At 42.5% G+C, this 17,286-nt stretch overlaps 1 protein-coding gene across 1 annotated transcript; it reads left to right on the top strand.

The window, feature by feature from the left end:
- Window positions 1-593: 593 nt before the first annotated feature.
- On the top strand, window positions 594-11,417 carry RBX1 (ring-box 1). The gene is given in 5 exon segments (NM_001245516.1): window positions 594-691; window positions 2,984-3,062; window positions 8,579-8,649; window positions 9,856-9,941; window positions 11,238-11,417. Coding segments are annotated over 5 exon segments (327 nt in total). The 5' UTR covers window positions 594-613; the 3' UTR covers window positions 11,251-11,417.
- Window positions 11,418-17,286: the final 5,869 nt, after the last annotated feature.

Below are 17,286 nucleotides of genomic sequence, written 5' to 3'. Positions count from 1 at the left end.
CTCCAAGAATCGGCTCCCGTGCCTGTCGTCTCCTCTCCATCCTTGCAAAAGAACAGGCAAGGCTTGGGCAGCTCTGGCAGCACCTTTAAATCCATATTGATTGTAACTATTGTAAACTCAAATCGCACGCTGTAAGGTGTGCGTCCTGTCTCCAGCAATTCCATGTTCCTTTTTAAAAAAACCTGGACTGCGGGAGAATAAAGGGCTACAGCGGCAACACCGCCGACCCCACCCCGTCCTGCCTCGATTACGATGGGCGATAACAAGTTAGAAGTTTATTGAGGGCTGAAGCCCCTCTTATGAAGAGGGCGGGGAGGCAAATCCCAAGAGATTGTAGTGGGACGCCGCACCGAGAGCCCGAAAGCTGCGGGCAGAGCGATGAGGTAACTTTGGCGCGGCCCCGCCCTTGCCCCCGCCCTCAGGAGCGCGCTCACGTGACCGCGCCCTCAGCCGCCGCGGTGGGGGGGGGGGGGGCGGTGCGGTGCGGTGCATGGGGGCGTGGCCATGAGATGACCCCTCCCAGCGCCGCCGCTCCTCCGGCCCCCCTGCCCCGCCACGCCCCGCCGCGCCGCGCACGCGCGCGGAGCGGGACGGGCCGATTCACGCTCCCAAAATGGCGGCCGCAATGGATGTGGACACTCCCAGCGGAACCAACAGCGGCGCCGGCAAGAAGCGCTTCGAAGTGAAGAAAGTGAGGCCCCGCCGGCGCGCCCCTCCGGCTGCTCCCGGAGGAACAGGGGTGGGGGTGGGGCTGGGGCCGGCCAGCGAGCGGCACGGAGAAGGGGGCGACTTCCCGCTCCCTTTACGGAGCCGGGCGCCTGGTTCCGCACCGGAGCGGTGGGAGGGGCGGCGTGAGGCCTGCGGGGTGTCCTGGCGAGCGTCCTAGCCAATGGCTGAGGCGGGCCGCCGCACGTGCAGCGGGAGCTGGCCAATCAGCGGGCGCCGCTGGCGGGGGCGGGAGCAGGGGCGCCGAGGGGCCCGTGGCGGCCGGGGGCTGCCCTGGTCGGGGCTCCGCCGCTCGCTCTCCTCTGACGCTGCCGCCCCGACAGGACAGGCCTCGGCTGCTCCTTACCCAGAGCTCGGGCGGGCGAGCAGCGCTGGAGTGCTTCCAGCTCCCCATCACCCCCGGCCGCTGTGGCGTGGCCCAGCCGCCCGGGCTGCCCCATATGCTGCGTAAAAAGCTTTCTGCAAATGTCTGTGGCTGACTTTTTTTCTCCTTCTTACATAAATCGAGCCATAACAACGTATTAGTGAGCAAAGGTTCTCATGCCACTCTGGCTTTGCCTCCTCGCTCAGAGCAGCCATAATATTGCTCTCCTATCCAGTGCCACCAGTTTGTCAGCTGGGTCATGGTGATGGTCCGAGGCTGTTCACGTGGGTTTAGAGAAGCAGGGTTAGATTGTGTGGGCTTGTACTAAGGTTAAATTTGAGGAAAAGTGTCTCCTAGACTGAATATCAGTAAACATTTCCAGTGATTCCTGCTTGTAGATATGTTTGTTTAAAATGCAGCTGCCGTCAGTGATGATTGAAACCCCTGGATCTGTGCAGAAGGAAGTGTTTGGGTGACATAATTGCTTGTCCTTTGGAAATGGGGACAAATATAATCAGAGTGGTAGGAAGTAGCACCATTTATGTGTCAGTGTCATTCCTCCTCCCCAGCAAGGTATCAAGACCTTTGTTGCATGTGTGGCTCAGTACAGGTGTGTGGGCCATCAGAGTAGACCATAATGGGACAAGAGATTAAGTACTGGAGTGTATGGAAGAGATAAGGGTGCTGAGAATTTTTATCTCAGCTGCTTGAAGTATGGATGAAGTCCATGAGGGCTGAATACTTCAGCCAGAAGGCCAGCTAGACTTGAAGTTAGAAGATTGGGAAGAGACATGAGATCACTACTGGTGCATGTCCTAAAAGATCTAGTAGTATTGTGACTACTTTTTATATCTGTACTAATGAAAAGTACTAATGAAGAGCTTATCCAAGTCTGAAACTGCCTATCAATACTTGGAACTCAGTGTTCCTTCTTTAATGTCCCAAACTGAGGGAAAGCAATGAAAACATTGAGATGGAAATGGAACACAGTAGAGAAGATAGTAGTGTCAGTGTAAATATATACTGAAAAAATGTAAGGGGGACAAAAATCTATACTACTTAAGTAGTAAATGAAGATTATCCTGATTACCAGTACAATATTTTGGATTGCTTTGAATATTGAAGGCAGGCCCAATTTATTTAATCAGAAGACCTGATTATGGGTTTTGTCTGGAGGAATAAAAAGTTACCATGTTTTTCTGCATAGCTTGCCCTAAAATCCTCAAACTCTTCCCTTGAAGTAACATGTGACAGTGCTATTACTTTTTTATATGTATAAAGTAAGTCTTTGAAAGGTTGATTTGATAGTACTTCAAAATTTTTATATCCAGCCTTGCTGATAGGTTGTTGCTTATTAACCTTTTGTAGGGAACATTATTCAGGAGTCAGTGGAGAGTAGCATTAGAGATTTACTTCTTGACCCCAACTGCTCTGAAGGATGATTACTAGAAGAACTACCACAAATAATAGGAATTCCTCTTAACCAAAATTACATCTGAATTGGTCTTTCTCCAAGGGGCTGTCCTTTCTTGCAGAATCTAGAGTTTGACATGAACTACATCCTTGGATTCCATTGGATCTTGGATAGAAATCCAGATATTTGCATTTGTTTCACAGAAAAAAAAAAGTGGAGGGGGGACTGTGGGAGTCACTTTCTTTTTGAGGTGGGAAGGAGACATTGTATCTGGGAGGTTTGTGTGAGGAATGTACCACTGCTTCCTAGTAACCTGAACTCATGATGAGGAATTACTCTGGGCTTCTAAGATTTGTTTTTTCTTAAATATCCCAGCTTTTCTATTTCAAAAAGTACCTGGTATCTTGAAGAATAGCAAGGATTTCTGTCCAGCGTAAATTGAATCACAGCTGTTTTTCTTTTTTCCCCCCTCTCTCCAGTGGAACGCCGTAGCTCTGTGGGCATGGGACATTGTGGTTGATAACTGTGCCATTTGCAGAAACCACATTATGGATCTGTGTAAGTATATGGGGAGGGTCACATTTGGACTTGTATGTGCTGAACAGCTGAAATTACCCCAGCTGAGGATATAACTCAGTACAGTTTTCAGTTAGTAACTAATTCTTCTGCTAATCTCTATTTTATGTAAATGCTGAAGTCTCATCATCTATTTTTGTGACCTCTGTCACTATACTGTTTCTTCCTCACCCTTTTCTCATAAAGGGTAGGATCACTTGATGCCATATCAACAGACATGATGCTGTTGAATGTATTTTGAACACAACAAAGGAAAAAAGGAGTAATAATAAAGAGGAACTGAAATTATTCAGGGTTGATAGGCATTGCTTACAAAGAAAGATATGTTTTTGAGCAGGGGAGGTTGCTATGAGTGTCAGCTTCTTGATGATACTCATTAAGATGAAGTCTTGTAACACTCTCTGTGTCTATCCCCGGCAAGGAAAAGCATGGACCAGCAAATTAATTTGACTCCTCGTTCTATGAAACATACCTTATCTAACTAACTTAGCACATGTTATAGTAGGGGGAATTTTGTAGCCAACTAGAAAATAATTTGTTCACTTCCAAAGAAGAGTAATAAAATGCCAAAATAAAAAACAATACATTATTGGTATTGGTTTAATTTTAAATTTTTGTTTTTCTGTGTAATCTTTATGGCTCATTTCTATCATGAAGTAGGTGTGTATGCATGAAGTCACTGTTTACAGTCCCTTAGAGTATTGGTAATGAGTACAAACCCATTTTTTTCCCCTCAAAAATGACAAAGTACTGTTGGCACCATAACTGTCCATCTTGTTTCAATCATAAGGAACAGAAGACCTGTTAGCATACCCCAGGTAGAAATTTGCCTTTATTTCTAAATGTGAGGCTGGTTGAACCTCCCAAAACAAGCCCAGGTCCAAGGACAGTGCCTGGGCATGGCCTGTCCTGATCCCATTGGAATAGTTTTGTTGCACTTTGGTTTTATGTGGTTGCCCTTAGAACCAATACTATAGGCGACTTCCTGTCAATAAGACTGTATGGAAATAAAACACTTCAGAGAAATGAGACTTCAAGTTTATAGGAACAGCTACTGAAGGATGTACCTGATTTTACTTACTATTTAAATAATAATTACAAAATTACTTTCAGAAGCTTTGTTTGGTGTTTTTTTGTTTGTTTTTTTTTAATGAAGTGGAAACACACTCTAACACACTGAACATGGGTCTGATCATGGGTTAAGCATGTTCACTTCTCATCTTGGGGATAGATATGTTTGTATTTTGAGCCAGCTACTGCCTACCCATGCTTCAGTTTGTTCTTTGTTATTAGACAGAGAATGATATCACTAAAAAGAACAGGGCTTATGAAATAAGTTGAGGTTCTTTAATGTAAATATTTCCTTTTTAAGTGTCTCTTACCTGTAAGATCTTAGAAAGAAGTTTCAATAGAAGGTGGACATTGGACTACTACTTAGTCTCTCAGGTTTATAATGTATTGGAGAGGAAAGCGTTTTGATGACAGGCAAATGGAATTTCAAAGACTTATTAGAATATAAGTTGAATTTATAGAATTTACAAATTTATAGAATAAATATATAAAATCCTGTAATTCAAGATAATTATTCATGACAAGAGGGATGTATTTTAAGATAGGAGATGCTGGTGTGTTTCATTCTATCAATCTGCCTCAAAATTAATTGTACTTTCCATGGCAGACCAAATACAGTCTCATATATTTGCTTTTATTTTTATAAATAGCAAATAGGACATATGGGATGAAGGAGAAGTATACAGGGGTTGGAAGGAGAATGGACAAATGCTATTTTTCAGTAATAAATTCTGTTTATCAGTTCTTTTAAAATATTTTTTAAAGCCCTACCAATATGTGTGAGGGAGTTGAGATATAGGTAGATTAGGAAAAACAGTAAAGGAAAAAGGCATAGGTAAGTTTTTTTTTTTTTTGAGTTGCTCAAGCATAACATGTTATTAATTGGTATGAGCAATGTTATGAGGAGCCTGGACTGCAAATGACAGCTTAAAATTGACAGCATACAGAGTAGAAGGCATATCTAAATTGGTATTCCGAGATCAGTGTTGGCTCTGGATTTGCTTACTTCCTTGTTACAGATCATTAATGTTGTTTAAAAACCCTTTAATTAGATTTTCAGACATAAGATGTGAAGTGATGGCAAATTAAGAAAAAATTAATAGAATATGCAGGGAAGAACAGCACAAGATTCGATTTGATAAAATGCAGGATATAAACGTCTCCCATTCCGAGTGATGAAAAGAAACCTAGAATGGGAAAACACTAGAAGAGTAATAACTAATGTCAGTCATGGTAATGAAAGCGTGTTAATGATGTAAAGTCAGAATCAATGCTAAGGTGTCATGCAGTTCTCCCCATGCATGTGCCTTATGACTCGGTAATAACATGATTCAGAGGATCCCCCCTCAGTTTGGTTTGTATTCAGCGTACAGAAGGAATGAGTAGATTTTCAGTCTTTTGGTTTCATTCTTCTCTGGAATGGCACAGGTTCTGTTTAGATTTTACTTTAGTCTTTCTTCAAAGGCTTGCTCTCTGGTGCTGTCACAGCAGCATGGTAAGTTGGGGAGTGCTAACTGTGTGTTTAGTGTATTGGATTATCTTAAATGTGTAATGTCTTATTGTAGTAAGATGACCAATATAGCTTTGAACTGTGTAAAATGTGCCATCAAAATACTGTCCCCTTGCCTGAATTCTGCTTCAGAAAGATAAATATGTTGCATAGAATCCAGAGAAGAATCTCAGAATGTTTATGAGATGGAATGGGTTTGGATTTACTTCTTTGATGTGTACCTATACAGGTGATTTCTGCAGTAGAAAATGTATAGGAAGTGGGCTGGTTCTTCCAATGTCAAGATTCAGAAACTGCCTTTATATAAGATGTCTTTCCACAACTCCCTGAGTTGAAAAGCTTCCATTGCATCTTTCACAATTATTTACAGGTATTTCAGGTTTTAGCTGACTCTTTCTGTCCTCACCTGCAGATGCTCTGTCAAAAGCAAGGCAACAGAAGCATCGTTCAGTATTCCTTCAGTACCTGTTACTATCTCACTCTAAAGACTTCTTTTGGGTCAGCAGATGGTAAATAGCTTCTCTTTCTTTCAAGAGCCAGGATCATCAGCTTTCATTCTAGGATGTAGATTGTCCATCTGTTTTATTTATTATTTATTTTTTATTTGTTGATATATTGTCCTTTTCTGAAATAAAGCAAGTAGGAGACCAAAAAGTGCTTCAGCTTTTGGGAGGCCCTTTTTTGGCAGTCAAAGGTAGCACTGCTAGCGGTAGTCTGCAGTGTATTTGATAAGGGAGCTAAACCTGAGTGTCTTGTTGGAAGGGCTTTCCATCACTATCAGGGAACTCCTCCTCAACCACTTCCACAAAAGTTCATCTGTCCTCTTAAACTTTTGAGACTGTCATGCTTTAGACTGTCAGTGAAAGTTTAGTTTGAAAGTGAAAGTTTTGAGTAACACTGAAATGAATGTCAGTGGTGCTTCTTTTCCTTACCTAAACCATTTTTCTTCCCTCTCACTCCCAGGCAAAATATAGAGTTTTTAAATCCTGAAAATTAAAAATTCTGTTAATGCAGCTCTAATATTAGGGTCTCTTAGGAAAAAAAAACAAAAGATAAAATGACATTAAAAATGGGCTAGATGAACTTAATGTCTAATATGCCAAATATTTTGTTTCCAGCAGGAAAAGAGGAGAAACAAGATAAACATATTGTGTGCTGGAGTATTTTCCTTGCTTTCAGCAGAGTCTTTCTGAGTTAAACTTTGCTTACTCTTTGACTTTTTTCCCTTCAGATGAGTTTCCTCATCTTTTCTTACTACTCATCTTCTCACCATTATCTGTTACTGTACAGACACTGGCCAGATATTTAAAAGTTAACATACTATGTCCCATGACCATGAGTCCATACTGCAGTAACAGTAAAATGGTTGCAAAGATCTCATTTTATACAAGTATCCAGAGTAATTGAAGTTCTTCAATTGAGCATCTTCCGTATTATTAATAAGATTTAGTTTTATTGCTGTATGTATTGAGAGATTTGGGAATTAAGACTGGAGTACTGGGTTTTGTTTTCTTCTATAGGGAGGCAAGGGATTGAGTTTTGGACTTCCTGCTGTGGTGTATCATACCTTTGATGTAAACCATATTATGAATACAGGTTCAGTAAAATCTTGCAGAACAGCTGTTGCTACTGATTTTCTTTAGACATCAGTCTTGTTTTGAGTAGTTCCTTGTGACCAAGGTTAATTGGCATCTTTTGCATGTCAGAAAAAAATGGGCCTTGCTTTTATTTTGTGCACCTCCACACCTGAAAAGCGTGAAAAATGGAGAAAGGAAAGAATGGGACAGAACAAATAGAGATCACATTTTTCAGCCAAACCTGTGGGATTTGAAAGTTTTTGAATCTTTAATTGGTGAATCAAATTCCTTTTCCTCTAAGCATATTCAAGCACATTAAGAGTGAACAGAGAATTGGAACTCAATCAGACGTCTTCTTTGCCAGGAAAAAAAAAATGCAAAACAAGAAAGCAGCAAGGGCATGTATTGAGTTCTAAGCTTATCATCTATGAGCAGATCTTTTTTAATCATTTGGTCTTGACTCCTACAGAAGGCGTCCTTTAGCAAGAAGCAAAATGTTAGTCTTAAAGGTTTGTGCTGCTGATGGTGGATGAGTTGGAAAAATCTTTTTCTTCTGAAGTTTCTTCTTGAACTGGAGCAGAAGTGAATTGTCCAGCCTTAGAACAGAGAACTGGCTTGTAGGATCTATTTTCTCAGTGTTGTTCTTCTTCTTTCCTCACTCTTTTTCATCTCCTTTATCTACACCATCTGACACAAAAGCCCAAAACATAACCCAAACTCATAAAAAGTTAGGGCTAGGGATCCTCCTGGGTACTCAGCTCCAAGGTATAAGAATTCCAAACCTGTATTTCCTGTCCAAACTGTATTTCCTATTGTGGATTTTTGGGATGTACTTACCTATCACAAGACTTTAAAATAAAGATGAGCAAACTCCAGCATTACATTTGCAAATAAAGTACATAATGTCTGACAGGAATATATAAGAATTTGTGTTGAGAGAAACCTGGGTAAGAAGTTTAAGTAAATATACTGTCAACTCATAATCAAAAGACATCTCTGTGAACAAAAGAGGAAAAACTGAAAATATTTTTCCTTGAAATTTGGGAAACAGACACATGTTGCCAGCAGATGAGCTATGTATTCTTGCCCTCCGGAACTTTGGAATACTAAAAAAGTAGAGGAAGGAGGAAATAAGGATTAAATATGTTTTGATATGATACTTTTGGAAAAAACAGTACACATTAAACCGTAACTCTTGATGCTTTCTGGTGTGTTAAATACCACAAAAGAGCTCCTCCTCCCCTGCCTACATTTGCTATTATGAAGGAATCTACCTGTTAGTACATGTGCATGTACATCTTCAACTGCTGTGTATATTTGTTCAATCTTTATTTTCACAGGCATAGAATGTCAAGCCAACCAAGCATCGGCTACCTCTGAGGAATGCACAGTTGCATGGGGCGTCTGCAATGTAAGGAAAACTTCTGTCATGGAGCTTGTGTGGGGTGATGCTATCCTCCTTTTTTGAAGATGTGGGACAGAATGAGTTCTGAAGCATGTTTCACACAATCCACCAGAAAGAAGGATTTTTAAATCCTTATGTTTACTAGAATGTAGAAAGGAGAGAGAGAAGAAAGTGAAAGATGGAGAGATCTAATAAGACAAAGAAGCAAAGAGAGGAAGATAAGCCTTATTTTTTTTTTAAGGAATAATAAATCTCTCATTCTGAGCATGATTTTCCTGGTCATGGTTTGCCTAGGAGTTACACCTTTTCCTTTCCCTGGCTATTAGGATCACTTTAATGCCAGCCTGCTTGATGTGTCTATGTGCAGATTAATTTAAAGAGACTGTCTGGGGTAACCAGGTGATTTGCTTCGAGTTTTTGGGGAAGATCAAATCAGTTAGTCCCACTAGCATGTTAACTCCAAACTTGAATGCCTCTTAGCTAGCCTGGGCCTGAGCTGAAAATAAATAAACTATTCCATAGTGGATCCCATCTTTACTGTGCTGTGGGATTGAGTTACAACGCGATAATGCTGGAACAGGACCATCAATGTTTCCATTCTGTCTGCAGAAGACAAGGGCAAAATTTTTAACTATGTCAAGATATTCTAATGTCAAAATTATGTTGTTGTGTGTGAGAGTCACCACAAGTGGAATCTTGATTTTCAGTGGCTCTATGGGGTAAGAGAACAGATGCCCTTATTAAATACATAAATGAGATTTTTTTTTTCCTAATTTTGCAAATTCCTTTTTATTCAGGCTCTGGTATCTCCTACAAACTGACAGAAAGCTTCCTTCAGCATGTATACCTTGATTTCATCCCTGCTACTCTGAAATCCTCTCTTTTCTTTCTGATTATGCTTTTTATCAGTGTCTGCTCTGCCAACTTTAGCAGCTGCTAAACTCTGCACTCCCTCCTATATCAGAAGTCAGTCAGTTGGCACTGTATGCACTGTGGAACAGCATCCCTGCTGTGTTTCACTAACGTTTCCTCCTCTTTGAAAATGTGGATCAATTCCTTGGTGTTTATCAGCTAATTAAATGATCAGTTGTCCCCACCTTTGCCTGCAAGCTCTTGCTACTCCTTTCTTACTGTGATGCTTTCAGTGGCAGTTTTTGCATTGATTTGCATTCATACATTCTGAAATTATGTGATCTGAACTTTGTCTTCCAGCACGCTTTCCACTTCCACTGCATCTCTCGCTGGCTCAAAACACGCCAAGTATGTCCACTGGACAACAGGGAATGGGAGTTCCAAAAGTACGTATCCTGCAAAGATTTCAAGATGAAAATTCCACTTGTCCTGTAAATATAAATGATCAGTGTCAGACTGGTGTGTCTGAGGGCATAGTTGCTGTTCAGAGGTTCTTTCCTTAGTCACCTGGTTCTAAGTGAGCTCTGAAGGAAGTCCAAACATCTGTGGGGTATGTAGGAACTGTTAAAAAGTAGTGATTTTTACTGACATTCTCTCTAAAGAATGGAGAGCGGGAGAGAAATGGAATTGGCTGGAAAGGGAGTCTCAGGTGAACTGTGCTGCTGCATGAGTAATTTGGGTTTAGAGGATGACCTGAATTAAGCTGCTTGGGTTCCAAAGTGTTTCTGCTGAGGTGCCAGAGATCTTCTTGGTTCCCTCTATCTTGATGAGTTGTTTTATAACTCTGATAGCCTCAGAGATTAATACAGCTGATTTCCTAGCATCTGGAAATCAAGCGTCCATGTACCCTTTCCTGCAGCTTTGTCCCATTTATTTATTATTGCTGTATTGTTTGTTTTATTTAATGTTTTTTAAAGGTCTCCTGTCAAGAATAGTAGTAGGAGATCCGAGAATGGGTTTTTGAGGGATAGTCATGTTTTTAGGGGTAATTATCCATTGAGAATGGTTAGGAAGTTTGTCTATCACTTGCTTGATTCTGCACCATTGATCTAGTAATCTTTTCTTAACTGTAGATTGTCCCTCTCCCCACCTACTTCAAAAAAAAAAAAAAAATTTCTAGTCACAGTCCAAACTAAAACAAAGCAAAACAGGTATTGTAACTGTTGAGGATTGTGTTTGGACTCTGGTAGACAGTCAGTTGTGCAAATCATCATTGACGTGACAACTGAAGTACCATAGTTTTGATATTAAGATGTTTTCCTGAACACACAGTGAAAACTGAGTCCATGTTGCCTGGCTAATCACTTCATGTTGCACGGGCAGCATGATGAGGAACAGAGACATGAATTAATATTTTCTGATGTGTGCTCAGTCTGGGGCTGTGACAAGTTTTGGCCTTGCTTCATGCCGGATATATTTGAAGTGGGATTCAGGGCAAAAGATAATTGGTACTGAGACCTCTTGCACATGGTGTTGTGGATTGCTCAGGCTCTCTTCTTACTGTTGTCTGGGTAGACTTTTGGGGAAAGTGAAATGTGGAGAACTTCCTAAGATTTCCTTAACAGTATTTCACCCATTTACATGTTAATTATGCTGTGGTAGAATGAAACTAAATCCACCCAGACCAGCACTCCTATGAATTGTAATTTTTATAAGAGCATTAACATATTGTCTATTTGCAGGTATGGACACTAGAGAGATGGTCACACGCTTCTTGTTATGTCATCGAACTCAGTTGTTCTTGTCACTATGGGTTTGTTTTAGTGACATGGAAAGTCAGTAAAGTATATGATTCTTCTTTCATGCTAATTTCTTCCTATTGTATACCATTGAATAAAGTCTTGCTGGAGCTTCCTGTCAAAGTTTTTTGTCTTGTGTTCAGGAGCAGGCAGTCAGAGCATGAGGGAGGAGAATTATCTGCAGACCAGGGACTTAAACTAAGCTTAACTCTTGAGCTGGGGAGTGTTTCTTTTTTGCTGTGCCAGGCTTTTGACTGTGAGTTTGGTTCTACTCCCACACAAATGAAAGCCACACCTTTGGCTCACTGAGGTCGGTGTTAAGCTCCATTGTGTAGTGCAGTGGGTGCAGGACGTGGCCTGGCTAAGAGAAGTTTATGCAAATAGATTTTTGTGAGGACATGCTTTATTACAGCAGAGTTGAAATTATGATCTATACAATTAGGGGTTGTGTCATCATTAGAAACAATTCTCTGACTTCTACTCTTGAGTTTGACCATACCACCTCCCCTGCAGAGGAAATTTTTACTAACTTCCCAGTCCCAGCTGTTTAGCTTTGGGGAACAGAAACGGGATGTCACTTTTTGCCAGTGTTCATAAACCACTTTCATGTATTGAGTGAAAGTAAACTCAGGAAATTCATGTGCTAGATTGGCTGGAAAGCTAAAAATTAGCAGTGTATTAGCAAACCAATTCTTTATTTGCTCTCTAGTGGTATTTTTCCCAGTTCAAATCCAACTGGCCAAAAATCATTCCTTTGAAAACTACATAATGCTCTGTTTGGTGTCTCCTCTGCCAAATGGCCTGGTATCCTGCTCACTGCATCAAATTTTGCCCTCTATGTCAATAGCGATAGCAGATGCTGGGAAGTGAAAAAGCATCCAAGAAATTCTTCCTGCTACAAAAGGCTGCCTCTTTATGTCAGCAGTGGTAGACATGGTAGATTTCTGTCCTTGGCTATTCACGATGCCATCTTTGGATGCCATTTTTTTGCTAGTTACTGAGGATAGGAAATATGATAGCTGATGTTAGACATTAGTGTACTGTAGCGATAGGGGATAAAGATGGCCATCGACAGAACCAAAACTTGCAGGTTTTCTGTAATTGCTGGGGCTTTCTACAATCTGCAGCAAGCAAATGTCAGGATTATTTTATCTGTTGGTGTAATTGCTCTGAAATTATATGGCTCACTGTATTCCAACCTTAAGAAGAAAACAGGAACAACTAGGACTAGAAGAGTTTATAGCTAGACAGTTTATTTACTATGTTTCTTGGTAGAAAGCTTATCCTGGATTTGTCAGGTAGTTTTGGTGAGAAAGAGGAAGGAGGGCAGGAAGAGAACAGAAGAGGAGGGGGAAGATAATCTCAACAGTGGTCAAAGTATTCACCCAGGCAACAGGGTGTCCAGATTAAATGCCATTCCCTGAAATTTGAACTCCTATTTAATGTCCCGTTGAGATGAGTGAAATGTCAGATGTCCCTGTTTTTGATTGTCCATTTTGTTTGCAATGTTTGGTTTTTCAGGACCTGGTACCCAGATACTCACCAATTTATATCCTTGAGAACTTTGTTTTGGGTCCAGCTATATCATTCTGATTCATCCCTCTTTCACCTGTGCATATTGCCCTGAGCATATTTGTTTTAGCTGGGGACAGAAACATTTTCCTCTCCTCTGTGGCTTTGTGTGCATTTGCTTGAGGCTGTGCCTGCAGAAACACAAGGGGGTTTGGTATTTTTTATTGCCTTTTTTTTTTTTAATGTACCCTCCAAATGGCTGGCTACAGGCGCTCTCCCCTAAACACCCTTTGAAACTCTGCTCTGCTGCAGTGCGTAAAACTCTGTTAAATTTGATTTCAGATTGCTTTTGTATTGTCTGTCCCAAACCTGGTTTTCCCAAGTGGAAAAATACAGAGTGTAAAGCACCAATTGCTTACATGCCCAGGAGAGAAAATCCTTTTTCAGCTGCTGCTGGTTGCAGTGGCCCTGCTGCCACTTCCCCTGCCGCAAAGGTGATGGGCCATGGCTGCTGTAGCACAGGGCTGCCAGCAGCTCTGTTTTCTGTAGTGCATTAAGGCTTGTGTTTGGAGAGACAAGGAAAAGCTTCAGTGAGTGAGCTCAGAGAGAAGCTGTGTGGCACAGGCAGCACCAGGTGAAGGTACAAGAGATCTCTTTTATCCAAGGGCACAAAGTGCCCCATTTCCCCAGGGAATGTTTGCTTGCTCCGGCTGGTCTCACTCTGTCCTAGCTTTTACTGTTCAGCCTCTCCACCTCTGCTAAATGTGGGAGAAAGCGCATTTATTCCCACTGCCTTTTTTCCTCAAGCAAAAATCATTTTTGACTACAGCTTCTCCTTTTTGCAAAATACAGAGAGCTTCTTGGGGAGGAAGAAGGAATGGGCACATTTCTAAGTATCCTGTGGGGAAGATAGGTGCACAGGGGAGAAAAGACCATATCAGTGCCATTTGCCCTTCCTATAAATGGAGAATGCATTTGAACTGTGGATTTGAAAATAAAATCAGGAGAGAATGACAGTTAAAACTGCAGAGAACAGTGTATCCTGCAGCTGCCTCGCTTAGAGAAAAACAAATCACTGGTAGACCTGCTGTGGAGCAGAAGGTAATTTTGACTTTTCTGATTCTTTCTAGAAGTCTGTCAGCTGAAGTGGGCTGCATTGCATAGCAGGCCATGGCAGAGAGCAGCCAAAATGACCAGACAGTGGCTTCCTTCTCTGCCTTTTGCAAAGGAGACAACAAGCTCCAGGTCCTGCGTGGCATCGGTTGTGCCTCGTATGCTAAATCCCTCAGTGGTCTTGCTTTAAAATGCCAGAATCAGGACAATGTGACAGCAGGATGACACAGCACATTGGGCTGTGTGAAAGTAGGAGGGTATGGAGGGAATTTTCCTGTCAAAATCACTACAGACCATACGTTAAAAAAATGCCAGACTGTCAGGAATCTTCTGGTTGAAAAATGTCTAATGTCTGAGAAATATGGCTGAAACCTCAACCAGTTTGCCAGGTTTGTAGTGACACTCTATGAAGTCAACTTCATCATCATGTCCTCCTGCTGCAGTCAGATAGGGAGGGAGTATCTGTGGAGATGCAGTTGTTTGGGCTGGGATGAGGAAGCTCTGCAATTGCTTTGTGTGGTCTTGTGCAAATACCCCTTGCAGGGGAGCCCCAGGAACTGCTCTCACTTTTCTGTGGTCAGGTGTGATGGTGAAGCCCCAACCACACAGGAGAAACACCTTTGAGTGTGGAGTTGTCTGTGTACAGGTAAGAAAGGGGCCTGCAGCTGTCAGCCCTCTCCTACCATCTCCAATAAACAAGTTAATGGTATCCCCAAGATGAGCTAAGCAGCACTATTGGTGTGTGAGCTGCAGCAAAGCCTGTGCAGGCAGAGAGCTGAGCTTCCAGGAGGGGAGCACCCACTTGGGAAGACTGCACTATTTCTAAAAAAAATGCCTCCTCCAAAGGCATCAGGGCAGAGAATGGCAGTACCACCACTTCTCTGTCTAATTCCACCTTGAATTTCATTCCTTGAGCTAAAAAGGAGCAGCCAGGAATGGGGGGGAAGATAACTCAGAGATGGGCAGAGGCAGAGACCAAGACTAAATCTCTATGTTACTCCCATTGTCAGGTAGGCAAGGAGGTGTTCTGGAAGATGGGGCCTACCCTTGATGAAGAGCACAAGCTCGTCCATTTGTCAATGTGGAGGTGATCCCACATTGTATTTGGGCAGCAAAAATGTGGTGCTGTCATGGAACAGGAGAAAGGCACTTGCCTGTGAAGCATTGCATGGCCAGCACACTGCCAGCCCTTTCCTGGACCACCATGAGCTCCCATCCTTCTGCCCTATGGCAGCTGCTTTGCTATCCAACAAGGGGATGAACTCCTTGGTACTGTAAGAGGAGGCACTGGCACCCCAGATTTCTCACACTAGCCTGGGTGACAGCCATCAATGCCTGAAGATCACCATGCCATGGCTGGAGAAAAAGAGGAGGAGGTGACACTGTGGAAAGTATTTTCCTAATCCAGGTTCCTCTAGGACTGGAGGGGAAGAGGAGGATGGGTGTAGAGAAGCATCCTTTGTCTCCCTGCTTTGCTCACCACCATCTCCCCACAAAATGTATGGGAAGAGCGAGCTTTTCTTGCCTGCTTTTGCTTTTCCTCACAAGTTCCGTCTGCCAGTATTGCTGCCAGGTTAATCTTCTGTGAGGAAACACACCATTCCCCCACCACAGGCTCCATACATTGCTCAGTTTTCCTCCCCAGTACAGCAGGCTTTGCAGTAAGCCTGTTATTGCTCGCTGCAGGACACCTTGGTGCATGGATGGTTTCCACATGCCCCTCACCCCACCACCGCCCTCTCCTCATTCCCTGCTGCTCATTCTGGTCTGTTCTCTGCTCTCCTCTTTTATTTCCCCTCTCTCTGATATGGTTCCCATGGAGATCCAAGGTACCAGCAGTGGCTTTCCTCTGCAGCCTGAGAAAGGGGGTTAGTGGGGTGATTTTGGGCTCACCTGAGCTGACATTGCGTTCAGTCCCAGAAGTCAAGGTGCTGCAAGTTCTGTTTTGTGTCTCTGCTACTTGACTCCTTCACAACAACAGGGCATTGGCCGGTTCTTTCCCTTTTTTAGCAGTTTTCCAGCCTCTCTCCATTGGACACAGAAGGGGTAGCTCACCAGGTCTTTGCATCCACAGCAATGGTCTTGGTTCTAAATAAAAAAAAAAAAGGCATTTGAGGTTTGATTTTAAAATCCATTGGAAATGAGCACCAACTGATTTTGGAGAGGCCGCATCTGAGTGTGCAGTTGCACTACTGCCTGTTGCCTTGAAGAATTTACCCACTCCACTGGAGCACCCTGGAATTTGTCTGTTTGCTGCCTTTTCTTTATATATGGCTGTGAATATGGCTCCATCACCTGATTCCTTGGTCCTTGCATGAAAGGTAGGTCCTGACCTCACTGCTCCAACATATAAACCAGGAACACAGCAGAGCAGTTTCCTCTGGAAAGGAATCAGGTGTACCAGCATGGTTGGTATCAAAACTCAGGATGGGAATGCAGAGGGCCAGTGCTCTGATGGTGCTCTTGAGAATGTGTGCTTTTCTTCTGATTGTGTGGTTCTTACTCTCATATCCTCTTCATCTTCCTGTGCTGGATCTCAAATGGATATTTATTTACTGGGAAGGGGATTAAAGGGAGTTTTCTTCTCTTGAGATGCAGCCTGCCTAATATCTTTTTCATCCTACTTCCTCTCCCACATTCTAGAAGACACCATTTTCAATGCAATTCAGAAAGGGCATTCATCTCCTGTCTACTTACAGAGAGAAGTAGTATGCTGTTGGAGCAGTCTCTTCATCACAGTTGTATTGGATGCATTGAAATTAATAGTTTTGATATTTTAGACATGAAACATGATGATTTTTTAATGAAAGACATGGGCTTGGATGTTTTGTGTGCTCCTCCCCCTCCCACCCTTCACCAAATGTCAGTATTGTGGATTTTTGGAGGCATGTGCTTGCCAAAATCCACCACAGAGCTGCAGCCTTTTTTGTAAAACATGAGTTCAGTTTTGCATGGTTTCAGTGTACAAGTCATTATGCTTGTCACAAAACCCTTTTACTCACATTTGGTTTTGGGGATGAGAGATGGCTCCAGGTGCCAAGGCTCTCATGTCCCGCTGCTCCATGCAGAGTGAGTCGCCATCCATCTCCCTGCTTAACTAAGTGGAGACCAAACATTTAAATACTCTTAAATCACTGATCTGTGCCATTTTCAGAGATGAAAGTCTACAAAGGACAACAGCTCTGTGAGGATTGTCTTGAGCCCCTGGTTTCTACAGAAACTTTCCAAGACTCCCTAAAGGGACTTTTGTGAGAAGCAACACAAAGTTATCCTCATAGTGGGTATTTTGGGTGTCTCTTGGTGCCACTGTGTGCCTTTCCAGTGGGGTGGTAAGATGGCAAAGAAGTGTTGCTCCCAGGTAGGAGGC

This window comes from Taeniopygia guttata, chromosome 1A (genome assembly GCF_048771995.1).
Source record: "Taeniopygia guttata chromosome 1A, bTaeGut7.mat, whole genome shotgun sequence".
In the NCBI taxonomy this organism is placed as follows: Eukaryota; Metazoa; Chordata; class Aves; order Passeriformes; family Estrildidae; genus Taeniopygia; species Taeniopygia guttata.
The sequence above is the reverse complement of the archived record's forward strand: the minus strand, read 5'-3'. Positions and strand labels throughout refer to the sequence as shown.